Source organism: Clinocottus analis, unplaced genomic scaffold, assembly GCF_023055335.1.
Source record: "Clinocottus analis isolate CAN_PGR_092001 unplaced genomic scaffold, fCliAna1.0.p SCAF_12, whole genome shotgun sequence".
Taxonomy (NCBI): Eukaryota; Metazoa; Chordata; class Actinopteri; order Perciformes; family Cottidae; genus Clinocottus; species Clinocottus analis.
Window position 1 is genome coordinate 11,875,398 of NW_027175843.1, and position 26,477 is coordinate 11,901,874.

Sequence of the window (26,477 nt, forward strand, 5' to 3'; positions counted from 1 at the left end):
CATTCCAACGCATCCTCAAATTGCGTCACAATCTTAGAGGGAGAAGGTAATGGTGACAACAAAGTCAGGACATAATGTCCGTCCTTTTTGTTTCACCATTCCAACGCATCCTCAAATTGCGTCACAATCTTAGAGGGAGAAGGTAATGGTGACAACAAAGTCAGGACATAATGTCCGTCCTTTTTGTTTCACCATTCCAACGCATCCTCAAATTGCGTCACAATCTTAGAGGGAGAAGGTAATGGTGACAACAAAGTCAGGACATAATGTCCGTCCTTTTTGTTTCACCATTCCAACGCATCCTCAAATTGCGTCACAATCTTAGAGGGAGAAGGTAATGGTGACAACAAAGTCAGGACATAATGTCCGTCCTTTTTGTTTCACCATTCCAACGCATCCTCAAATTGTGTCACAATATTAGAGGGAGAAGGTAATGATTTGAGTTTGGGAGGAAACCGAATTAGAAAAATAAACAGGTGGAGAGCATGCAAACAGAAATTGTGCCATAATGTGGATTTCTTGCTGATTGGAGGAGGAAGGAGTCTGGGGGTGGAGGATGAGGATGTTGGTTAGGAAGGATGATGGGGCAGGGCAGAGAGGGGAGAGGGAAGAGAAACACTATTAGTGTTTTCTCTTCTCATCCGCCGTACCCGTCTCACCTCTCTTCTCCCTCAACTTCCTTTCTTTTGCTTGTTTTTTCAGTTCCTTGATGTCGTTCTTCAACTTCTCAGCCCTCTCCTTCTTCTGTGCTTTCTGTAACTCCTTTTGTTTCTCTTCCTCCTCCTCCTTCTCCTTTTTAAGCTTCTGCTCTGCCTCCTTCTTTATCTTTGCCTTCTCTTTATCCGTTTTTTGGGAGAGCTCCTGGAGGTGCAGGTTGGCGACTTGGAGGTCAGCATGTTCTTGTATGAGGAGCTTGAACTTCTCTTCCAGTTGGCTGACTTGGTCATCTTTTGCAGAGAGCTGGCCAGTCATCTCTTCTTGCAGGTTGACAGTTTGTTGGGTGAGGAGCTTGATCTCTACCTCCTTTTCTTGGACTTTGTCATCCTTTGCAGAGAGCTGGTGTGTCATCTCTTCTTGCAGGTTGACAGTTTGTTGGGTGAGGAGCTTGATCTCTACCTCCTTTTCTTGGACTTTGTCATCCTTTGCAGAGAGCTGGCGTGTCATCTCTTCTTGCAGGTCGACAGTTTGTTGGGTGAGGAGCTTGATCTCTACCTCCTTTTCTTGGACTTTGTCATCCTTTGCAGAGAGCTGGCGTGTCATCTCTTCTTGCAGGTCGACAGTTTGTTGGGTGAGGAGCTTGATCTCGACCTCCATTTCTTGGACTTTGTCATCTTTTGCAGAGAGCTGACGTGTCATGTCTTCTTGCAGGTCGACAGTTCGTTGTGTGTGGAGCTTGATCTCTACCTCCATTTCTTGGACTTTGTCATCCTTCGCAGAGCTGACCTGCGCTGTCATCATTTTGAATAGGTCTAATTCATGTTTGAGAGCCTTGTAATCATCCACCAACTTCCTCTTCTCCACCTTTTCTTCCTTTCTGAATAGTCTCTCTTTCCGCAGAGCTCCAATTATTTTTCCTTTTTCCTCCTCCCATTTGAGCTCATTGGTGTTAATCAGATTCTTCAGGGCGGTATTATTTATGGCCAGCTCCACAATTTGTTTGATCAGATCCTGTTGTTCTGTGCTGGGTGTTGGAAGGTTTTCTTGCTTCTGCACCTCGTCAGTAGGGCTGGTATGTTGAATATTGTCGATCGATTTCAGCTCTATTTTCATGGCGTTAAATTTGGCCTCTACTTCTTTTCTATAAGCTCTCTCGGCCTTTAGAGCTTTGAGTATTTTCTCCTTCTCCTGCTGATGTTGGAGTTCCTTGTTGGCCATCTGCTCTTCAAGGGCAGCAATTCTCTGGTCCTGCATTTTTAGAGTTAAATTGCTGTTATTGTTGATTGAATACTGTATTGTTGGTTGAGTACGGTATTGCTGGTTGAGTACGGTATCGCTGGTTGAGTACGGTATCGCTGGTTGAGTACGGTATCGCTGGTTGAGTACGGTATCGCTGGTTGAGTACGGTATCGCTGGTTGAGTACGGTATTGCTGGTTGAGTACTGGTGCAAGTTGTGTCTTGATAGTAGAAGTTCGCTCAGTTTACATGAAATGTAAATGTAGCATGAAGAACTTTTTCCAGAGGACTCTTACATATAGAAACTTGATCAACGTGCCTTTGAAATCTTCAAAGGCTTGACTCCTCCCTCTTCTGGTTGAGTCACATGACTCAGATCACCTGATATGGATTGGTTGCTTAGTTACAGAAAATAGAATGTATTTTCTGTAACTAAGCAACCAATCAACATCCTGTTTACAAGGATAATAGTGTGATCTGAGTCATGTTCAATATTATTGTATTAATAATAGTCTTTATTATTAAAAGGTCTGGCTTGATAGTTAATAAATAACCCACAACTGCATAGATTTGAACGTTTGTCGGTCATGATCGTTTGTTCTCGTAAACGGTCGAATGAAACGTCACTTTAAATGTTGCCGCCGTAAGGGATTGTGGGTCGGCATTATCTCCTTTCCTTTCATAGAGAAATGTCCAGTGGTTCCTAAGCTGAAGGAGCTAAGTTAGGAGACATGAATCTCCTTTCCTTTGCATTTACAGAATTCGACCGGCACTTATCATGGCGGCCACTGAGGTACTTCCGGGTTTTCTGCATCATAATGTATGAGCCACATCAGTAATGTTGTTTTCCTCTATGACTAGAATCTATTTGTCAATGTTATAATGAGCAGTGTGGTGAACACACTGTGGTGCTGTTACACACAGAAATCAGAGTTGCTGTTAATATTGATCTCAGTTGATGGGGAAAATAACTTTGGAAAAAATTGAAACCGATAATGCATCTAACTTACTTCGGTTTCACTCGCGTATGAGCGTTAGGACTCTTCTCATGCGTTTCGGTTAATCCATCGGATTGTTAGCACGTTTCCATTGACACTGTCGTCAATAATCTCTTTTGCTTTTCCGCTGAGCGAAAATCAATGTCTTACACTTGCGCAAAAGGAACTGTGGATGGAAACTTGGGAGAAAGCCATTAACATGGCAACTCCATTGGGCGATGTCTGCCTTTACTGTGATTCATTTTAAGGTAAAAATAAAACACTGGCTACATGGGAACAGCGCTCAGCAAACAGTCACAGCTGGTCCTGAATGAGCGTTGGAAGCGGCTTCATCCAGACAGTCCTGGAGCCGGAGACAGCTGTGTGCAACTACAGATTGTAGGATGAACCCAGACACGGGGCGCTTGATGTTGCGATATTTGTGGTATTTCCAGAACTAGCATAACGCAGAAATAGTTGTTAATGTCTTATGACCGATAGCGGAAATGAAAACTGTTTTACAGGACCGTGACCGGGCTAAGTGCTGATGGTAACTAGGGGTAACAGGACTCAAGCCGCGCCGCCTTTCCACTGCAACTGGTTGAGTGAAAAAGCGAAAAGCGAGTTAACCACATAAAGTGTCAAGCGAGTGAAATCAGGCGAAAAAGCGTAGCGCTTTTGGTGTGAATATGGCTTAAGCCTGCAGACTTTTGTACGTCCTGAAACTTTCCTGTGTGTAGAAACTTGTCTCCAGTAAAACAAACTCCATTGCAGAATCCATTGCCTCCACTAGCAGCAGGCTAATTAAGTGGACCCCAAGATGGCGCGATTGAGATGCTGACGTCACGTGAATACGCTCTATAAATGATAAACAGAGATTAAAAAGGCTAAAACCACGCTGCAATGTACTTACAACAAGTATGTAAACCCCCCCCCCCCCACCAGGAACAGGAACATTTATTCGTTGCAAGGAAGGAGCAGAGTCAGAAGTACAACGTGATAGACACATTGCATATTCAAGACTGCTCAAAGAATGAGCGAAGCACGACATTCTTGAATAGCTTATAGTTATCAATACACTGAAGCCACCATGACGTCTTCATGGCTTCATTCCACCGTTACGTCTTTAGATTGGCCTCTGCATGGTATGATAACAATGGTATTGCACGTTCTTTCAGACAGAGACACACAGATTCCCCAGTCTCATGGCTATAGAACCCTGAGGTCAGAACATAGAACCCTGAGGTCAGAGCATAGAACCTTGAGGTCAGAGCAGAGAACCCTGAGATTGGAGCGTCCATATTTCTTCACTTGCTAGCTGCTGATGGGCTGTTCCTGGTGCTCGTCTTCATCTTGGAATTAGCTGATGCTCAATATCATCCTCTTCTTCAAAAACATTGTCAGACTCAGAATTTTTTTAATGTGATCCTCACATTCTGAAACCTTGTCCACATCTCTTTGTTCCCAAATAAATTGCAAGGCCCTTTTGAGCAAAAAATCTTTTGGTCACCTTGATCAGCTGTGATAAGAAAAAGCTATATTTATTGTGTCCTGTAACCAATCTGCAGCTGGGATGGAGTATGAGCAAATATAGATCGGTTCCTGCAAGGCAGAGGCTAAAAGGTGTGGGAATGTGAGAGTAGGCAGGATGTCACTGCTTGAATTTATCAGCAATGTTAAAAAAAATTGGAACAAAATTGCATTTGTGATGATGGCGCTTTTTAATTCATGATTCACTGAACTTCATACAAACATTCAAAAGAAATAATGAGATTATTTAAATTTTACATTTACAATATAAGCATTACACTGACACCTGGAGGAAAAATACTGAAAGTATCTGTAATACAAAGTATTCTCTGGCAAACATTTAATTCCACAAAATAAATATGGATAAATAATTTATCATGTAAATACAAAATGGACATTCTGGCAGAAAGTGCTATTGCGTTTGGTTCTTAAGAGTATATTGCCGTTTTATAATCACAGTAAAGCACTCATTCCTGTTAATCATAACCATTACTGGGGATTCTAAATGGCCCCATCCCATAAACAGACATCAGAAATGTATATTTTAATACATGTCTCTATGGCTTTTCAGAATGTTTTAATGGTTATGGCCAAGCATGACCTGAGAATTTAAAATATTTATTAGATCTCAATAATTTCCACATCATATCCAATGTCTCAAGAGAACATTAAGAATTGCAGGGACTCTGTATACAAATAGACAAAGGATGCAAGGATATGTCATGCTATATATTATGTTAATACATTGATTTCAAAATTTATAGAAAAAATGTATACAAATGTATCCAACAACAAAAACTTGAAAACAGTCTCTTATGCAAAAGCTTTACATTTCCGTAGTTAACAAATAGTGCTGCAAAACAGTTTCTGGATGTAAAAGAACAATCCGACAGCATGAGAAAATACAAGGTTTCATTGGACCATAAAGTGGCAGAATATTTGCGACATATCAGATAACACAGTTATTCACTGAACAAACACACAGCGATTCACAAGACGAGACGTGAAGGATTGACTAACTGCAGTATACAATACAGATTTGCTAATGAGCACACACATGGGAGAGTGACAAAGACTCACAACACTGTCCTCCATTTTCTTCATCTTACGTTTGTCACCATGCACACCAGTTTTGTGAAACACTTTTGTAGTGAACTAGAATCAAGAAAGAAAAGACAGATGTATAATAAGTAGATATTTATTAAGCATTTATTGGCATTACAGAAAGTACTCTATTGTTAGTACTTTTTCTTAAGTAAAGTGTAAAAATATTCCATTACAAGTAAAATTCCTGCATTTAAAAGTAGTACAAGTACAGTTGTAAAATCAGTAAAACATGCAGAATGGCCCCTTTCAGAGGTTTGTCATTGTATTAACATAATGAACATGCTCTACTAATTTATTTGATATTATGAATACAAACTTTGGATCTAAAAGGTTGTGTTACCTTCCGACGGAGTAATGCTAACTGTTCCCTCCGTTTGCAGTCTCTGTGCTAAGCTAATCAGCTGCTGGTCATAGCCTTATATTTCCAGTACAGTGGTATCAATCTTCTCGTCTCACTCTCAACAAGGAAGTGAACATGTGTTGTTCCCAAAATCCCTAAGTGTGACCTAAATATAAAATTCTAAAACATAAGAAAGTGGATGTGTCTGACTTTTGTAAATACTGAGCTCATTTAATGAGCTGATGGCAGACAAGATTGCAGATAAACACTACTGTGGAGCACCTTGTCCTTACAGACATTTTAATCTAAGCGTATTAGTGCTCCCACAGTGTAGAGCCAATTAGTATTGATCTGCAAACACCAAACAAACTGTAAGCTATGAGTGAGTATACTGTATGCAAAAAGTCTTACCATAATGTTTTGCAGTCTTGATTCTTTCTAAAGTGTCTTAGCTGTTGGCCGTCCAAGTATTTCCAAAAGAACCTTTTGACATTTCATCTGTGATATTGATGATGGGTATTCCCCTGTGAAAAGAGATGTTTATTTACGCTCTCACCTTTACTCAACAAGTCAATGCACTGTACATGAAATGAGATTTAAAATAAAACTATGGTGTAAATGTTACTTGTAAAACTCATACTGCAAGTAGAATATAACTCACTTGTGTTCTGCTAATTCCACTTGCACAACTCCTTCATCTTCTGCCAGTATACTCTGTTCCTCCTCCTGAGGGTCAAATAGGATAAATGCATGTAATTATTAATGAAATTAAATGAAATTGGCATGCCTGTCGTGAGACATGGTTTTTTGTTGATGATAGCAACAGCACCTCTTCTGCATCCTCAATCTTCTTCTTCTTGCTCTCTGGCATGAGGTCATCCAGCCAGCTCATCTCTCTCTTGGTGAAGAAACAGTCCATTAGCTTCCGGATAAACACCAGAGCCAACACCTGCAGAATTGACACAAGGAAAGCCTCTGATTCCACAAAAATGACACGTCCTAATGAAGCAGTATACGCTGTGCTGTGTAGTGTAGGCAGAAAGTATGGAGGGCAAATCAGTTGAAATGTAGGTAAGGTCATATATGTAGATAAATAAAGACTTTAAACAATGCACAGTAGCAAACCTCTCTACATTTTGATAACAAAAGATTTGATCGATAAAGTATGATATTATCCGTATGTTCCATGAGTTATTTTGGATAGTTAAAATGTGCAATGTGTAAGATGTAAGTGCCAAAAAAAAGACTTGTAATGTCAAGTTTTGTCCTTGGCTTAACAATACTGCATATCTTTAACATAAGACCAATACTATTAAAAAAAAATATTTTGCCTCCCTCCAATAACTCCTGCATTAATCAATGTGTAGGTGAGCGGTACCCAACTCACCCTGGTAGCACATCTGGACTCTCACACTGAGCCCTTATGTGAGGTGTGGTGAAAGGTATGCTGCTGTAATAGTCCTGAAGATGCAAAAATGTGATTGTTTACGCACCATCATGGGAAAGACAATAGCAGCCTTGGAGGTCTTGATGACCCAGAGCAGAACCAAACAGCTGAGCTGGATGACGGTAAAGAGGTGCACCTTCCTCAGAGGTACATGGCGTAGGTAGATGAAGTCTGGCTGGTGTTTAGCTGGCATGGCAAACAGTCTCAGACGATCAAAGAACTGGAGAGGATAAATGATAAAAACAAACATGTATCTTCATAATGCACCATTTCAGACAGATGACAACCTATATGCACATACTATATAACGTAATGTAAAAGGGTTCCTTAAATGAATGTGACAACCCCAAAGATACTTATATGATCCAGCTGTCTTTTTAAACAAAACACTTTTTAGAAGGGACAATATTTCATCTCCCCAGCAGCAAATCAAGCTAAACGTTTCTCCGTCTGCTGGATGTGTAACTACAACAAGCTGGATTCTCTTAGAAAGCATGGAAATATCATGTTTTCCCAAAAAGTGTTTGTCTTAATATAAATATAGTTTTTACAACCAATAATAGAGTTCTTCAAAGAGAAGAAAATAGGAATTAAAAAGGGCAATTAAATAACAACCAGGTGTTCTGTAATTGCTGGGAACACACAAGAGGCCAATTAACACTTTTTATCTGGGCAGCCAGACAATATGGAGGCGCTCCCTATCATGGCTCAGTGAGAATAGACTATCTTCAAAGATTATCCGGTAGAAGCGTCTACAAATTTAAATGTACCCACACTGACCAACTATCCGTCTAATTTCATCCATGTAGATTATTTTAAAAAAAGATAATCACACCAGAAATTCCAGGTGATGATGACATTGTAACTCTGGGAGTGCAGACTATTGATTCTGGCTTGGTGTGAGCATTAAGACTAAAAAGCAAAACAAAATCAGCTTGTTTAAAACTTTGCTGTTATGTCTGTGATGCATTTAGCTTTCAACATTGCTTATATTTAGTCTCGTCAGAGTAGGTCCTCAAATGTCTATGAGGCGAGGGTCGTATCGTGTTTCCTCATTTGTTGATACATTACGTGAGCAAAAAATGATGCATTAAATACATTGCGATTCAAATAATTTTACCTGAATGCCTCTGAGAGAAGATGCCCCCATGTAAAGGAATACTCCGTACAACACAGGCATAGGAATGAACTGAAGAACAACAAAAGCATCGCGTCAGTAACACAAAAACATAGGCCGGTAAACCTTCTGCAATCATTAAACAAAAAAAATATGAAATGTCTCGCGGATGATGCATTCAGAAATATGTAGAACAACCACAGAGAGATACTTAAAGTCACACTGAATAATACTGGAATAATATTTGCACAAACATGGATATACACAAATGATAAAAGACAGTGACCTTTAGCACAGAGGTCATGAAGACGGAGCAGCCCATGAGGGCGAAGATCATGAGGCCAGTAAAGCGTTGCTCTCTGATGCCGAGGAACTTGGGCTGCTCTCCAGGAGCCGAGCACTCTGATTCGAGCTTCAGGCTGTTGACGTGGCTGATGGAGAGGACGGTGGCCGCTACGAACCAGGGCAAGCCCATCAAAGAGCACACGCCGAGCATCACCCCCACCATGAACAGATCGAGGTGGTACCCACAGCCTTTCTGAACGGGGGAAAGCACCAGTAAATTAAGTTGAAGTTGAGAAGCACGTTCGGACATGTTGAATTCAAGCCCCCATGTTGGCAAGATGCTGGAGAGTAAAAGCAATCCTACCAACGTGGTCTACAACCAGGGTGCAAAGCCGGGACAGGAAAGTACCTTGAGTTTGTGTTCCTTCCTGTTGATGATGACAGCGGTGATCTGCTGGTCCATGAAGATGAGTATGGTGCACAGCAGAGCTGGGAACACTGTAATGATTGTGGTCCACCAGGGGTTGCGCCCCAGAGGGTTGATGAACCAACCTCGATCATCTCTGGTTGGCTGATGAAAAAAAAAGAGATTGTTATTGGTTTGATATCACCAATAGTTTGGTGATATTTCTTAACAATTTGCTGATGAACTCGTAATGTGTGGACTAGCCCACCTTAAACACACTGGGAACCTTTAGTTTTGGAGAGGGAATCCCTAAGGCATAGTCAACAAAGACCATGGTTAGGATGGTGAAGAAAACCGCAAAGTCACTGATGATGGATCTCACCTAATGGAGAGGAAAATCTGTTTAATTTAATGTACTCAATATATAGGAAAACAAAAGGGTTACATTAAATGAAACTCCTTAATTTCCAAATGTCCTATTTTGCAGTGTCTACATTCGACCACTAGAGTGCACCACTGCACCGTGTCGCTATGCAGCTGGAGCAGCTTCACCCTCATGCTTTGGCTCATATTGCACTTTAATGTAGTGATCATGTGTAAGAAATAGTACCTTTGTGGGAAAGTAATTGCTGAACTTGAACTCCTTGAGAAAAGCGGACATAAGGACGGTGGAAAAGAAGAGTAGGACACACCAGAAGAGGACATCAGGAACATAGGGTCCATTCGGGCCGCAGGCGCTGCCCACAAACTCCCCACGCTTTTCAATACAATCCTGCAACGACAGATAGGGGGTCAGAGATTTTCATACTCATCATTTGATTAACAACACAGAGGAATCAGCAGGCTCTGGGTTTCCACAAATGTGGTTTATCAGCAACCATGTCTACAAAAAACTTAAGTGAGTACAAAAATGTGCTTTTATAGTGATTTGCAATGAGTAATCCAATATAATCCAGACAACATGGCCTTAATCTCCTCTGTTCAGTTTCCTACATCTGGGCATGCCACTTTAAGGTAGACAACTTAAATAAACTGTATTATGTTCAGTTTGTCTTTGTGTTACAAAATATTTTCGTGTGCAAATAAAACCTATTTTATTTTAATTTTTCTCAACTTTTTTAAACCAAATTAGCATGGGCTGATGTACTCAAACACCTTGGTCTCCAGTGCTTCCCAATATATTTCTGAGGCAGTGACGTTGGTGAGCTCCCAATACTTCTGGGTGGCATTGGTGGGGTCAGAAGGCTCAACGCATGAACATCTGTGGAGGCAAATGAACATCTGGGTGACCGAATAATCCCTCATCTGTCAAGGATTTATAGTACCTCCAAGACATGTAGCTGGTAATTACTTTGTTCCACTACATTGCACAGAATACATAGTATGTGAGAATAAGTGTCCACATACGAGTACATGGTGAGTTTGTCCAGGTTGTTGTTCTTGTTGAAGGGATAGTGGTCTCCCAAGTGGACAAGCTTCTCCAAGGCCTCGTAGATGAAGATGATGCAGATGAGTGAGGCGAAGGCTTCCTCTGTAAAGCGTGTGATGTAACAAACGAGGGAACTGGCATCTGTAGCCACCAGGATGATACAGAGGGTCGCTGTCCAGAGACCAATGCAGGTTCTCAGAGACAGGTAGGACAAGTCAAACTCCCTGTAGAGAGTAAAGGGGGGGGGAAATCATTGTGGGACAGATTTGAGATCAAACCCCATCATATATTGATTGTTTACAGTCTGTAATGTGGTGGATTGAAGAAGTCGGTATCACAATCAATTAAATTTGAACATTTAATGCTCTATATGGAGGCAAAATGTGTGTGAAATGGTTTATTCATGACCACATAAATGACCCAACAGCAATGTAATGTAATCACAATGTACAGGTGAAATTAATAGTACAGTTTTTTGGAGATAATTTATGTATGCATGAAAATAAAACATACTTGCAGAATTTGAACAATATCTTTTCAAACACAAGCACCGGCCCAGTGCTGCCCAGAATGGTGAGGGGCTGCCCGGCAAACAGGGAATAGGCTATTCCAGTCAGTGAGGCGCCAAACAGGGACTCAATTGCACTCTGGGGAATGGGAAAGAACAGAGAAATTATTGGTGAACAGTTAACTCAAACATATTTATCATATTGAACTACAACTGTCGTCAAGTTAAATGTACTGCAAGGCTGGTGCAGTGCACAGCTCGTCTTGGCAGGACACTGTGAACATTTAGAGGGAAGGGTGTGTGGTTTACTATGCGTCCTTCTGTTGCCTCGCCCAGTAGTCCTCCAAAGGTGATGACAGGAGACATGCAGGCACAGTAGAGGAATAGGAAAGAGGCCACACACTGTAAACTAAAAGCATCAGTGTAGTCGGACAGGTAGCTGGGTGCCTTGCGCTTGATGTCTAGAAAAAGACCACCGAACCACCTGGAAATATAAAAAGGAAATCTATCACTTGAATTATATGTTTATGTGAAAACTTGCTTTGCAAAAGTATAACAGCTACACTATTTTATGAACAATGATCTAAATGAGTTTACATTACATTACAGGTTTATTCTTGAAAGATTTGTCCAAATTATTATTTTTTTCTTTTTCATTTACTTGCTTTCCCTTTTTTCCCTTCTTCCCGCTGATCCACAGTCTAGCTGTAAATATACAGGAGGATGTTTCCTTGGAAACCACATCATGACGACAACTAAGTTTACCCAGAAATAGATGATCAGCATTACAGTGTAGATTTCTCAGTTTACTGGGTTTATTTTGTAAAGGCCTGTGTACATTTTAGATAATGTATCATAAGGAGTTATTGTTGGCAAACCAATGCAAGAGCAATGTAGTGTCTCACATAATTGTTTTTTATTTTAATAAATGTATGGATCATTTTTCTAATGTCAGCGTCAGTACACTGTCTCTTTGATTTTACATACAAGCACTGAAAGCATTTGTGTTTTTGTAATAACCCAATTCAAGAAGCACACTTAAAAAAAATCCAACCAAGTACCAACAAGCACAAAGCATTTTTGTTTGAAAAAACACTTTAATACACAGCGCTGTGGCATCAGTGTACAATTTAACATGGAATATATACAATTCAGTTTAAGAACTTACACATATATTCTTAAATATTTATTAAATAACTATCTTAAAAAGGATTTTTTTTAAATTAAAATGCTAATTTTAAATATATATTATTAAAATCTCAAATATCCCCAGGGGTGCTACTACCCCCCATTTAAGAACCACTGCATATAATAAAATGTACATGATAACCAGCCATTTCAATGTATTATACCTTCACAACCCTATATGTTACAAAACAAAGCACAATAAAGGGAGATATGTGTGAAGCTCTTGAAGCTGAGTGGTTCAACTGCAAATAGATTCTCTGCAACAAAGTAGTGAGCGTTGTGAGTGGGCTGCATGCCGTAGTGCCACAGCACTGCATATCCACATTTTAGTATGAGGCACTTTGGGATTTCTAAACATGTATTTCTTCATGCTTTTCTACTAGTGATTAGAATTAACTTTTTTTTACTCAAACACTTCGTACCTTCCAGTACGCTGCAGTTCTGGACCCCCGTGGCCACCTTCCTCATCACCTTCCTCATCGCCCTCTATCAATCCGTTTGGTAAAATATTACTTTTCTTCCTCTTCTCCTGTTGAACAAATAACCAACAGCAAGTCAAGTCTTTTTTCTTTTTTTTTCAAGCACAACATCTTATGAGTCACAAACAATCTGAAAGAGAGCAAAGGAAGGCAAGCAGCTAACACAATCCTTGTTCACCTGGGAAGGTACATTCTTTGGTGGTTCTATCCGTATGGATGGGTCCCACTCTCCTGGAGGCAGGACTGTGACTTGATCGAGGAATTCATCAATGCCAGCGATCAGATCATTTCGGTCTTTAGCTTTATAAGCAACATCATGGAACACCTGGAGACAGACAAATAAGGAGGGTTGAGTAGGGCTGCATTCACACCTTGGCTGACGGCAGTGCAGTGCACAAGCCACTCCACTCCCCCTGAATTTGGCACCCCTCATGAGACATACTTCATAGACTTATGGATATACAAATGCAGCAATGTCTGTCAATCTTAACTGTAATGGAACAGACAGGCACATTCACAGCCACATCTGAACATGTGTAGAATAAACTGTACAAACAGAGTGACACAAGTTAGTGTTAATGACTATTATTGACTATACAGCCTCAGGGTACCCCGTTATCTCGCCTGGAAGAAAGGAGCACCCTAAGAACTGAGGCTGAGTCCTTAGCAGAGGCCCAATTCCCCTTTGCTGTCTATCTTCGTCTGTCCTGTCTAATAAAGGCACAAAAAGCCCCAAAATAATCATAAAAAAATAAAAAGATAGAAACTATATCTAGCCTCATCGGATCTACCCATTGTGATCAATGAATCTACCGATTATAATAAATGAATCTACACATTGTGATCAATGAATCTACACATTGTAAGAAATGAATCTACCCATTGTGATCAATAAATCTACCCATCGTAACAAAGTTTGGACTTTGTCAAAGCCCATCTTTTCCACATCAGTGACGATGGAGAGCAGCCTGAATCCCAAACAAAAAGAAGGACATGAGGGCTGACTAATCGGCAAAATCATGTCATAAAAGCTCTGAGCTGTGTTTCATGCTGAGAAATGTTCCATCACTTCAGGAATTTGTTGAGTTCTGCTGGACTGTGAATTTATGCATAGTGCCTGCAGAAAATCTGAGTATGACATCTGGTTGACATTCAAAACAAACCACACTCTTCAAAACATGAATAAATGAATAACCCTCTGCAGAATGCAAACATGATAATAAGGTGTTCATCAGTGAATTCTTACCTCATCTGTCATAAGTGTTGCAATGGATCTTCCGATCTCATGATACTGAGGTGATCTACCCAAGGGCCCTAAAAGAATAAACAGAAACCTAAAGGCAAAAACAGACTTGTTTTTAATACATTGTCAAATTAAATCTCTATCACAACTAACTAACAGGATGAAATCTGTCTGCAGTAACCTTGTGGCGATGGGGACTTCAGCCAGCCCAGTGAGCAGGACCGCCGGTGAAAGCCGGACGAATGCCACCACCGGCTTGTTCAGAGATTCCATCTCTCCCACCAACACGTTACACGCCTCGGCCCCTGCTGGGATCTTCTTCATGAAATGAAGGTCTATCTGAAAGAGGACACATTGTGCAGTGTTTACAATATCATATACAAAGCCTTGGCACCCTTTCTAATTAAGTTATCGTCTGTTTTGAGTCTGCGCATGCTAAGCATATACAAATAAAATTACAATATGAAATAGTCAATATTTGTGCTGCCCTCATTTAAAGTCCCAAACTAAGTGGTTTGACTGCAGCCTAAATACAGTCCAGCTGTCCAGACTGTGTGTGCCATAGGTCTAAGCTAATTCACATAAGTCACAGATTATAGAATATTATATATAGAATATGACAAAAGATTATTAGAACATGGATGCTATAGTTTGACTTGTTGCATAATAATACACACTAATTCATTTCATTTCCCAAGTACGATTCATAAAAGCATATAAAAGCTGACCCCGACTATGAAGCTGATCCTCTTATAGTATAAATCTGCTCTACACTCTTTAATGCAGTGAAACTGCATTGTACAGAAGATTCTGCAATATTAAAGGTGTTGATTTTTCAGCGATAATTATGAGGAGACAAGTGTTGACTGGAGTGTTGTTTGTTCCTTCAAAGAGTTCATGTGGCACTTGGGAAGCTGTCCAGAACCCTCCAACAGAATATCTGTGATGTATTGATGGGCCATGACTTCCAAAAACACTGTTATAGTGCTGACTACTAAAGTATGACAGTTAATTATGTTACTGTGTGCATTGAGTAAATAACAACATGTGAGATGATATGCAGCTGCTGCAAGGTGGGAAGGGAGAGGGGAGAGGGGACTTTGTGGGCTGCATGCTGCCTTGTTCATAAATATATATGGTGGATGATTAAATGAAAATGTTCTAAAAAAAACTCTCCATATAAGCAGAGCGCATAGCACTATTGTGTAATTGAACAGGAGAGAGGAAATGAAACAGTTGTTAATGTTATGTGGTATAATACTTAATATGGGTATAATCCTAATCCTGAACTAGATGGCCTTTCCATTAAAAATACCAACAATAACCTCCGTTGTTAGAGGCACACAATTAAATAACAGCCAGCGCATATTCGTTGAATATAATGTACTTTGAGTAAGAATTACATTTCAACTTAAAGTATCAAAAGTCCCTCATTTTGCAGAAAAAGGTCCATGTGACTTTTATATATATATATATATATATATATATATATATATATATATGTATATATATATATATATATATATATATATATATATATATATATATTATAATATTGTATTATTATTGCTGATGTATTACTGTAATGTGTAGGCAGTATGTTATTGTTGTAGTTGGTAAAGGTGGACATAATTCTTATTCATTTCACTGTTTGGTATTTTATCAACAACAATGTATTAATGTTTTGCATATAAAAGTCCTATTGAAGAAATTAAATAGTGTATATAGCTGACAAATGTGTGCTCTGACATGTGAAGTAGAAGTATGAAATGAAACTATGACTCTGACGTTATGCACACAACTTAGAGAAACACAGTATACCGCGATTCAAAGGGGATGCCAGCGTGAAATTATTGAAAAAAATGCCACAGCACTGTATGTATGACAGTGCATCTGCACAGTGTGTGGACAATACCTTGCTGAAGTCCACAGAACTGTTCTCTCTACTTATGTCCCCTTTCCCGTCTGGAGCCGCTAAATGAGACTGGGAGGCCATCATCTGACCTGGGTAATCCAGAAAGAAAAATTTAGAAAAAGGATGTTTAAAAATGTCTGAACATTTCGGCATTTGATGATTTCACCTAATATCATGAGACTGACCAAGTATACAGACATGTCCTAGCAATGGAACAGAAGTGAGGATCACAAGCAGATCACAGGAACACGTTTACCTGCCCTACGGAGGATAAAACCACAAAATATGTTTGGCTCATGATAACATGATTACTGTCGAGCCGCCTGACAGGTCTGGCCCAATGTTTGGATTCATGAAACAGCAGGGTAAAAAATGAACACTAATTATAGCGTTTAATGTGCTTACAAAGCATAGCGTGAAGCTTATCAGAGATTGTTGCTTTGAAACACGCTTGATGCCACAGCGGTGAAATTAAATTACTGTGTGCCACGAAGACATCAAGTAACAAATGACTTCACAAACATTTTGCTGTGTTCTGCTAATTTTGTCATGTGTAATTCAGGCAAACCTGAAGCTTATTAAACATATTGGGTAATGATATTAGAACTCTGTCCTGGACCAAATTTAGCCTAATGTGTTTTTGTGCTGCAAACTGCTTTTGCACATCAGTTTTTAATCTCCTTTTTAATTCAACCATTTCAACCAAACAAAAAACAACCTATTTTGAGTAGCCAGCATCAACACAAATCATGAGAATATGTTCTGTTTTTTGGTATGAGCTGGTAAAGGTGCAGGGGCATACTGCATATCCAGCCCCTGTTGACTTCAGTGGGGCTGTGGCAGGTGGGTGGGCAGATGGTGGGTGGTGGATAGAATCAAAATGAAGAGGAGACGGAGCATACGCAAGTTAAGAACATATGCGTAGAAGAGACATATACACACATTGCACATTTACAGAGTATCTAAACTTAAACACCGCTAACAACATTTATTACAGAACCCCGCGAAGCAGAGTGCCACCCTGTTTGACTCCTTAATGAACATTTAGGACTCCTTCTCACAGTTTGCATAGTATGTTGACGTGATATGACCAGTTCCTCTGAATATTTTATTGGATATATATGTATATGTAGCTGTATATAATTCTGTTTTTCCTACCATTCTTGTCCAGGTTGTGCTCCGAAGTCCGTCGACCGATATCTGCAATGGAGCGCACGATCGGCAGGCGATTGGCCAGCTTCTTGTGGTGCTGGTGGTGGTGTCGCTTCAGCAGTGTGTCACGCACTTTATTTCTGAGATCGTCTCCCAGTGGTGAGTATAACTCTTGGTGATCCAACACCATGTCTTAGGTAGACACAGACAAGCGGTTTAGTGTTTAGCTGAGAGCGACTTGATTTGTGTTAAAGTTGAAGATGCATCAACATCTTCCTCGAGTTCAAACGGTGCATAAAGAAAATATAAGGAGCACGACACAGCAATAGGAAATTGCCTATATTGTCACTTGCTCCAATTGTGTGTCATTACGTTAGTTACCTGCAATCTCTTCAATGGTATTAGCCCTCATGTCAAGCAGCACTGTGCTGTTGATAATGCAGCTCCGCAGCTCGAACAGGCTGTGTAGAGACAGAGTGGCTACGTAGGGTTTACTCCATCGCTCTCCTCCGTCCTCCACGTCCTCCTCAAACTTCAGCCACCTGTAACAGCAGTTTGAGTACCAGTAAGGAGAGGAAGCAGCAGAAGGCAAGCAGTCCGACCATCTGTTCTGGCTGCAATAACAACTACTCTTCGTTCGTATTGAATCTCATCAGGGTATCGCTATATAAAATATGCCTGATGACCTTTTTTAATATGAGAACATAATTCATATGATAAATAAATGCTGCATCTTGATTAACATTGACAATGATCAAAGAAAGAAAGGAACAATGAGTTAATTCCTCGAGCTGGTGCAATAATAAATTGTAATTTCTTAATGTGACGGAGACACAAACATTAGACACACAGCTGTATGTCTCATATAAGTGGGATCGTGTTCATTCAATCAGAGCTCTCAGTAATGACATTACAGGTGATGTGATACGGTAATGACACAACAGTCTAGCGGTACCTGGCACTTTCCCTCCACTCTGAATCTTCTCCATCCCGCACACAGATTTCATCCATCTCTGTGAAAAGGTCATGAGGAATATGCTCCTCATCATCATCCTCAGTGCCCAGCAGGAACTGCACTCTCTGGGAGGGAGTGTCTGGGAACACAAGTGATTGTCCTGAGTGGTTCACATTGAAACGGTCACACCAAGAATCTTAAGTTTGGAAAAAGATCCTGTGCAACGACATTGTTTTTTTTTTCTCTGCTATAATGCGTGCAAAGGCCATGATTGTCCACAGTACCATAAACAGGAGACTCTCGACCCTCCACCAAGGTGGCGGCCCGGTCCCTGCTCCTTTTCCTGTGTTTGCTTCCGTGGTGCTGAGACCTGCGATGGCTGCGGCGCCTGGTACTGCCCAAAGGGACGTGGACCCCAATGTAGAGCGTCCTGTGGCCTAGGGACACATGACACTGAGTTTAGAGGACTGAAACATATCTGTCTGTCTGTCTGTCTGTCTGTCTGTCTGTCTGTCTGTTCATGTTGATCAGAGTCCAGTGAGCTTTACATTTTGTATGTATCATGGGTTTCTGCCACATCCTGAGATGATGAAATGCATTGCTCAAACAGTTATGTAATAATATAATGCGTACTGAATGGACTATGGCTATAAGAAGAGTAATTGGAATTGTAAGATTTAGATAGATATACACTTTATTAATTCCCAAGGGGAAATTTGTTGTCAGTGTAGCACCCAACACTTTAGAGATACCAAATGGAATAAACTAAACACACAAAATACAAAAATATATAACAACAGGGATGCCAGATATATATGTATATGTATATATATATATATATATATATATATATATATATATATATATATATATATATATTATATATATATATATATATATATATATATATATATATATATATATATATATATATATATATATACAAATAACTGAACAGTGTGTATTAAGGAAATTCAATTATTAAAAATGTCTCATGTGTGATATGGTGAGGTTATATAATTAAAAATGTAGTATAGTATCTAGTATGTTTTTTGTGTGGGCAATACATGAGCATACTGCATGAAGTTAGTGCATATTGCTTAATATGGCTTTGACATGAAAAGTGTGCATTCAGTTCAGCTTCATGATGTGTAAAATGTAATGTTGTAAATTGGAATTAAACACATGAAAGATGTATGTTTGTCTACTACCTTTGTTTGTAAATTACTGAGCATATATATTTAAAGCTCGGAGCTGTGTAAATTTGTGTCCCCTGCTTCTTAATTCATACCTTCTCAATGCCTTGCATGGCTATGTGAGTGTGTCCATGTTTGTGTTTGTGCTGGTATGAGACAGCGAGAGTGAGAGAGAGGAACGTCTGTGTTTGCTCTTGTAAGTCAGCCCACTCAGTTCACTGCAGTATCATATGAAGATTCAGACAAGCACATACAGTAGGGAAAAAACAACAAATCATGCCATTATCTTTAAATGTTGTTTTGATAAACGTTGATTCAAAACACATTGTATTTGTTATTGTACCTTTTAAAAAAAAAAGTGAATTGAAAAGGTAAAGCTGCATTCTTTAGAGGAATGACATACACATGATCTTTTTTTCTCAAAACATCTGGTCAATTTTACTTTGATGGATTTTATGATAAAGTAAGATATTATCATTTGAGGTGTAACGTTCTGTTCAGTTATGTCATCTAACATCCAAAAGCAAGATGTTTCCAAACCTACTGCAAAGTGATGTGTTCATGTGTGCCTTTTAATTGAACAGAATAGAAAAAGAGGAAAGATTGTGTATTGTTATCTGTGTCTGCAGATACAGATGTGGAATACTGCTGGCCTTTAGTTGGCGGACGTTACTCAATCATACTGCTTGAATCCTGTTTGGATTGTCCATGTTTTTCAGTGATTATGAAATTGCTGAGGCAAACTCAGCTCACCCACAGTCCCTGCCTCCCACTCTGCTCTCATCTTGTAACTATGAAAACGCTGTCAAGAGGAGAGCAGTTGTTTTAAGGACAGAGTGGGTGAACTCAGCTACAGCAGCCTCTCACTGCTGGAAGCTGTTTGTATTTCAGATGCATTCAGTGTATTCCAGGTACCTTCAAGATCCTCCTGGCCAAAGTTGGTTCCCTGTTGGGACCGTGTTCCTCCTCGGTCCACCACCGCCTCATCATCATTCCTCTGTTGGACACATAGTGGCAAACACAGAACAAACACAATATAAACATGACTCAAGAGCATACATCTTATCTAAGATGGACCATGACCATGAAACAACATATATTCAAGTTTACTAATGTATCCTGAACAGAGCATGAAACTAAATGTTTGTTGACTTGAGGTCGCCTCACAGTCGAGGGCATTCTGAACAAACACATTATCCAACTCAATGCCATGGTAGCCACAGAAACTAATTGCATGTCTCACCTTGAAGAGGGAAGAGTGTCATCTTAGTCCAAACAAAAAGCTTTTTATAATGGGAAAAATATATGAACCACAATTAAAGCTGAAATGACGCTCTGGTTGTCGGTTCACCTTCGGCCTGTAGAATATTTATCATATATCCTGCCCTTCATTCCTCTTACGCACACTCGCCAATAATGTCCTTCTTGTCATTGGCTGGAGCATCAATCATGTGATCGGCTGTTTTCATCAGCTGATCACATCCATAGTAGCCCAGCATCACACCTACAATGTTAATCTATCATATTAGCACTGTCTCTTTTAAATTAAGATCCCCTCCATACACACACACACACACACACACACACACACACACACACACACACACACACACACACACACTGAATTTTCATCAACATAGATGTATCTTTTCAGCCTCATCAGCCTCCCAGTGTCAGCGGTATCACTAGCCTCCAGGGTGTGGACTGCATCGGGAGGTGTATGTTACTGCAGGGCACTCAACACCCTTTGACTATAAACCTCCTTTTAGAGTGTAAGAGCCAAGACTTTCTGTCAAGACTTCATTATCACCGGTCATGTTGTGGTACACAATTATCTCTTCTTCATTCACTCGTCTCTCCTGATTAAACTTGTTAAAGGTGCGTTCTTTGCAGTGACCTGTATTATGTTGTTATTATGACCCAAGCTTAAAAGATGAGTCACTACTTGACACTGTTTAAAACAACGACGTTAGTTAAAGTAAGTTTGGAATCTCCTCATTAGCTGTTTTTTTTCTTCTCTTTTTTAACCTTTTGAGCCCTGATGACCTAAATAACCGGAATCTGCAAAATCACAATAAAAGGCCTTAGCCCACTAGCAAGGATTTTAGCCAAAAAAACGGTGTTGTTCAATTAAAAAATGGAAAAGTTGTAAGCTTTATGCCTAAACCTGCTCGAATTGGGGCATGCTGGGTATTAGAATGTGCATACATTTCTCCTAAAGACATGTGATGCGTTCGAAAAAAAAAGAAAATCTTAACCCCCAATTGCAGACAGAAAAGTCAGAAAAGAAGCAGGAAAAGAAAAGAGCATACTTAGATTTTTAACTTTTTTCACAGTTTTTCTGGGTTGTACTAATATACAACCCAGAAAAATATATCATACCATATTAGATTCATACAAGCTGGGAGACTAAAACTCAGGCATACCAAAACCGGTTTGTGAGTATCAGTTTTGATATTACGTTACAAATTCTCACTGCAACAGGCGAGCAAGTTATGAGCATGGTCCACATGGAGGTTGTCCAAACAGTATTTTTCTTTACAGACAAAAGTGACAGAAAACATGCATTGTAATCCTTAATGAAGAGTTTTTGGCCGATTACAAGAGAGAATACTGAATGACATGCTGTTTGAGGAAAAGAGATTTCCATAAATCCTCCTGTTCTACAGAGCCATCAGGCTGATACGACCTCCAAAGTATTGGAGCCAGTCCCACGTGTAGCAAAAGTAATTAAGCAGTTTACCACAACCAGTTAAATTGTTTTTGAAAGCCGTAGCAGGAAATGGTTTAGAAGACATGGATCTACTCGATCTTTTATAAAAAATTTAAAAAAAGACACGATTATTCCAATTTGGAACGTTTCAAAATTAAACAAATAAATGAATCCTGAATCTTTACACCAACATCCTGGCTAGACTCTGTGTAAAAAGCAAAACCTTTATGACACTTCTAATCACAAGACGATGAATGATACAAAAAATAATATCCTTTTAAAGCATTTAATTTACCTCTCTTTAAATTGAACATGTTTATGAATGTGCAACTTTTACTTTTTCCTCTCTGTTGCCGGCTCTCGACCTCCTTGACTCATTTTTAATTTTTTAGGTTTGTTAATGGAATAAACTGACGGTTTAGTGTTCATTCAATGCAACAATAGCACAGGCCAAGCATTAACCGCAATAAGGCAGCTATCAAACATCGAACTCTCGCGTAGCAGAATACATTTGCATTAACACAAGTAGGCCAATGAGATTAGGCAACAACCCTGAATGGACATTGTTCATTCTACAACGTGAACAACGGCAGAAAAAATATACTTCATGCATGGACCGCTTATTTCCTGGAAATCCATGAAGCAACAGCTTGGATTGCAATTGCAAAACCAATGTCTCCTGGAAATTGTGAAGAGATTATGACAGTAGGTATTCTGAAAGCCTGCTTGATATCAGCTTTTCCCTGAACCATCTTGACCACCAGTTGACCATCAAGGCATTATGATAATGAATGGCACTGCTGTTCACAACTGCAATGACACATGGGCTGGACCGGCCACCAGGCTGATGCTGATAATCTGTCTCCAAATATACAGAGCATGGATCAACATCCCTGGTCAGATTAAAGCAACAGTATTTGTTACTAAAACCCCAGACACATTAGCCCATATTAAATGTGCACCACTGTTACATTTGTAAAGGCAGCATTACAGTGTTGTACAATGATTAATATGTATTTCTCATGACTGAGTTCACTTTTTTCAAAGTCTTCGCAGTCAGCATAACAGAAGTCAATGTGGACGATCGCGTGTCATTGCTTTGACACAAAATGCATTCAATGAGCACATTCTCAAACTTTTTTCTCATTCAAACTCAACCTACAAAAATGTATGTGTATTTACACTGCATTGTACACATTTACTTAATATTGCAAAAACTGTTCAATTTACTTTCAAGAAATGAATGCAAAACTGGAAAGAGCAAAGAAAGGCCTATTGATGCAGATTGCTGCATTTTTTATTATTGATGCAACATTTAGCCTGAAGGCAGCACAAATCAACACAATAAAGAGGGGAGCTTTTTATTGTAAGGGTATATGATATTGATTAATAATAAATAGATGAATGCAATATATTGATACATGTTGTAATGCTACCTGCTGAGAGATAAATGTTGTCAGGGTTGTTTCTGAGATGCAATATACAATAATAAGTGTTTTGGTTGCATTAGTGCATTTTGGATGTTATATTAACTGTTGCATTAAAACGGTTGATTGGTTACAGAGACGATGTTGACACATACTGACAGAGGGGCAACTATTTCAGACATGATGATCAGAACAAGATCAGATCAAAAATTCGGTTCTCATGAAATAAAACTAGGTTCTGAAGAAAAACAGGAATTCAAAGAAACATGCCTTTTACACTAATAATCATTCATTTACGAACATAATCATGTTTCAGTTAAGGGCTGACAAACCACACAGCTGAAGTGATATCACAGGATGTGGCACAGACTTGGATCTGATCCCTACAGATGGCTGTGGCAATGTTGGAACCATCAGTAGCAGCAATATCATTAACTGCAGGCTTTCATGTGGCACTAAAAAAAACACTGTAATCCTTAAATGTTTCTGCTATAGCCGTCAACATCCTGTAAGAGGACACATTAGTACTTTGTTTCTTTTGGCACAGATGCTATTTAAGGTGTTTTGAGCCCTCGTGTTTGTCAGACTTAGTGTCTGCATCCGTCTCCAAGCTGCAAAATGGATCAGGAGAAAGCTGTTTTCTACTGATGTATTTTGGCCACGATGCTAAACTCATTTTGGACACTTAGAGACAGGGGTCCCGTTCTTAAAAATGTCCCGAATGTCTGTTCTTTAAAACGCCTCTTGTATAACAATGTGAGTATTTCCTCAATCTAAAAGGTGGATGTCCTACCTGATATTTGAAGAGCCAAGGAGCCTCCATGTTTTTGAAATGCAGCTCCTGCTGTGTCCTCTGGTGTGGGACCGAGTGTCTAAAAGCTGAGCTCTGCAAACGCCTGCTGCCCTGCTTCGCACCAGGCCTGACAGACACCAGCGCCCTTCTGTTGTGTCAAACAACTGTAATTTTTGGGCATCTATCAACAGTCGCTCATTAGGAGATTATAGCGGTGACATCATCACTCTCATCAAAGACAAAGCTTGATTCCCGCCATACTCGCGTCCCTTTTTATTTGTGAGATTGTCATGTGACGTGAAATCAACGTGTTGACTCAGGGGTGTTTCTGCAGCTCTACTAGTGAGTGTGTCTTCTGGATATACTTGTAAGAGTTTGATCTAAAAAGAAATGCAATAAAAATATGCATTGTATATGCTAGTCCTTCATTTCATATTGGATCCTGGAGGCTGAGGGAATGTAACTCACCAAACTTCGACGCCCAACTGATGAGCAAAACCCAGCATTGACCTGGAAGACACAATCATCACTTTAGTTTATTCAGCAGCTCAACACATGTTTTACTCAGACATGTGTCGCTCCAAATCAGATAAAGATTAACTCTTAAAATGTTATTTTTAGATTTTGAAATGTTAAGAGACTTTCAAGGCCGGGTTACAACCTGACATTTTGAAATCTAATATTACCGGAGCAAAGAAGCTCAGGCAGCCTAAAACCTTCAGCGAAATGGAAAAATCTGTTTTTATTAAAACAGCATATGTATAATGACAACACATCTCCTCCAAAGTGATCAGCAAAGACCGATGGGGATGGGCCCACGCGTTAACGTCCCCTGAGAGACTTCTTTTATATCAATATCATTTTTCAATTTCCCGCCAAGATACTTCTTGGAAGAGTTTGTTGTAAACATGTGACCGATAGCTGCCTTATGCATTTGTGTACATCACAACAGCATCACGCCAAGATACATTGGTTGCATTTTACAAAAAACATATCATCACCTTCATTTAAGACCACACAAGGTCACTTCTTCCTATATTAATCACACATCTGTCCCAACAGAGATTTATAAAATGATATAGCACAAAGTAACACCACTCACTGTAATCATTTTTACGGCCTAAAGCTATACTGCAAAACAGCTTCACACTGACATAAAGCCTCCTGTTTCATTTCAGAAAGTAACTTTCACATCATGCCAAGGTTACAAAGTCCCATTATAGATTGAACAAAATACTTCATCAGATGCTCAATCCCACTCCTCTTCCTGTAAGTGTGTAGTTCTCTGCAGGTGAGACACACCTGTCCAAAGCTCCCCAGCTCAAGAAAAAGTGTCAGTCTCCTGAAGAAATAGTTGCATTTTTAATAACCGGTAAATGTTAGTCTTCAGTGCATAGCACATATAGATTAAACCTGTCGGTCTGGATAAAAGGCGTTCTGAAATATTAATATGCATGAGTAGGTCAAATATGTGTCCCAGGAGAGCGGGGCTCTTTACCGTCGGTAGCAGCGGCTCTATCTGAGCACCTTGGTCCGTGGTGTCCATCTTCCTCCCTCGGTATCCCCGCAGCAGTATCACAGAGACGGAGACCTCCGCAGTGTGTAATCCGGGCAGGTGGAGCAGTGTCTGAGCGGCCAAACGGCGGTCACATGTTCACATCATCGTCGGTCAGCGGCTCGCTGGTGATTTGCGCCTCTCGTGCCGTCCGCGTTCCTCGAAACATGCGCATATCTGCCAGCTGACGTGGACTCGTCACTCTTTGACGTTAAGCCTTTGTTTCGCCGCAGAGGTGAGCGGAGAGACCGCGTGTTTTCCGGCAAAGAATGCTCTTTGTTTTGTTCAGTCATGAAACAATGTCTCCGTGGACGACTCTGTGGGGATAAGCTTACTTATGAGCACTATTTTAGCAGAATATGCTGCAATCCAAATGTGCAGTGTTTTCCCTCCCACATTTTGTAACACAATATTTCACTCATGCTTCCATCCAAATTGAGTTCGAATTAGCTGTTGTGAATGTAATTAGTATTGTTGAACATACTGTCAGACAGTTTACAAAATTGCACATTATTTTCATGTTACAGTGTTCCTTGGACTTTGTTAGAAGATGTCTGTCCCATAAAATGTTGACTTATAGGAGACATTGTTTTTCTTAGTCTTCGAGGGCATCTCTAAATTAACTTAATATAAAAGTCTCAGCAGATATTTCTTATTGATCATCCCACGGTGGATAAACACATGCAAAGACTGCAATTGTTAGATAAGGCGTGATTATCATAAGTATTTTGGTTTCTACGATTCAATATCAATTCAATTATTTCTAAACAACTCCATGATGTGGAATTTTAAAACGTTTATATTAAGGTTACTGAACTTAA

At 39.8% G+C, this 26,477-nt stretch overlaps 2 protein-coding genes across 3 annotated transcripts; both read right to left on the minus strand.

The window, feature by feature from the left end:
• Positions 1 to 621: 621 nt before the first annotated feature.
• LOC137783238 (golgin subfamily A member 6-like protein 7) lies at positions 622 to 1,911 on the minus strand. Its single transcript, XM_068573038.1, has one exon. It carries the CDS (start codon positions 1,909 to 1,911, stop codon positions 622 to 624), a length of 1,290 nt encoding a protein of 429 aa, XP_068429139.1.
• A 2,673-nt stretch (positions 1,912 to 4,584) lies between these two features.
• slc4a10b (solute carrier family 4 member 10b) lies at positions 4,585 to 25,958 on the minus strand. Of its 2 annotated transcripts, XM_068572177.1 has the most exons (26): positions 25,600 to 25,958; positions 24,570 to 24,611; positions 20,084 to 20,165; positions 18,257 to 18,409; positions 17,973 to 18,111; positions 17,399 to 17,559; positions 17,024 to 17,209; positions 15,866 to 15,954; positions 14,132 to 14,289; positions 13,954 to 14,041; positions 12,886 to 13,032; positions 12,651 to 12,757; positions 11,350 to 11,524; positions 11,046 to 11,179; positions 10,511 to 10,756; positions 10,259 to 10,364; positions 9,714 to 9,875; positions 9,372 to 9,485; positions 9,107 to 9,268; positions 8,699 to 8,950; positions 8,416 to 8,484; positions 7,342 to 7,515; positions 6,678 to 6,797; positions 6,510 to 6,574; positions 6,260 to 6,372; positions 4,585 to 5,556 (listed from the first exon to the last, which is right to left on the minus strand). In XM_068572177.1, exons 1-25 carry the CDS (start codon positions 25,645 to 25,647, stop codon positions 6,297 to 6,299), a joined length of 3,255 nt encoding a protein of 1,084 aa, XP_068428278.1. In that variant the 5' UTR covers positions 25,648 to 25,958; the 3' UTR covers positions 4,585 to 5,556; positions 6,260 to 6,296. The 2 variants fall into 2 exon arrangements, with proteins under 2 accessions (XP_068428278.1, XP_068428279.1); XM_068572178.1 differs by lacking the exon at positions 24,570 to 24,611.
• Positions 25,959 to 26,477: the final 519 nt, after the last annotated feature.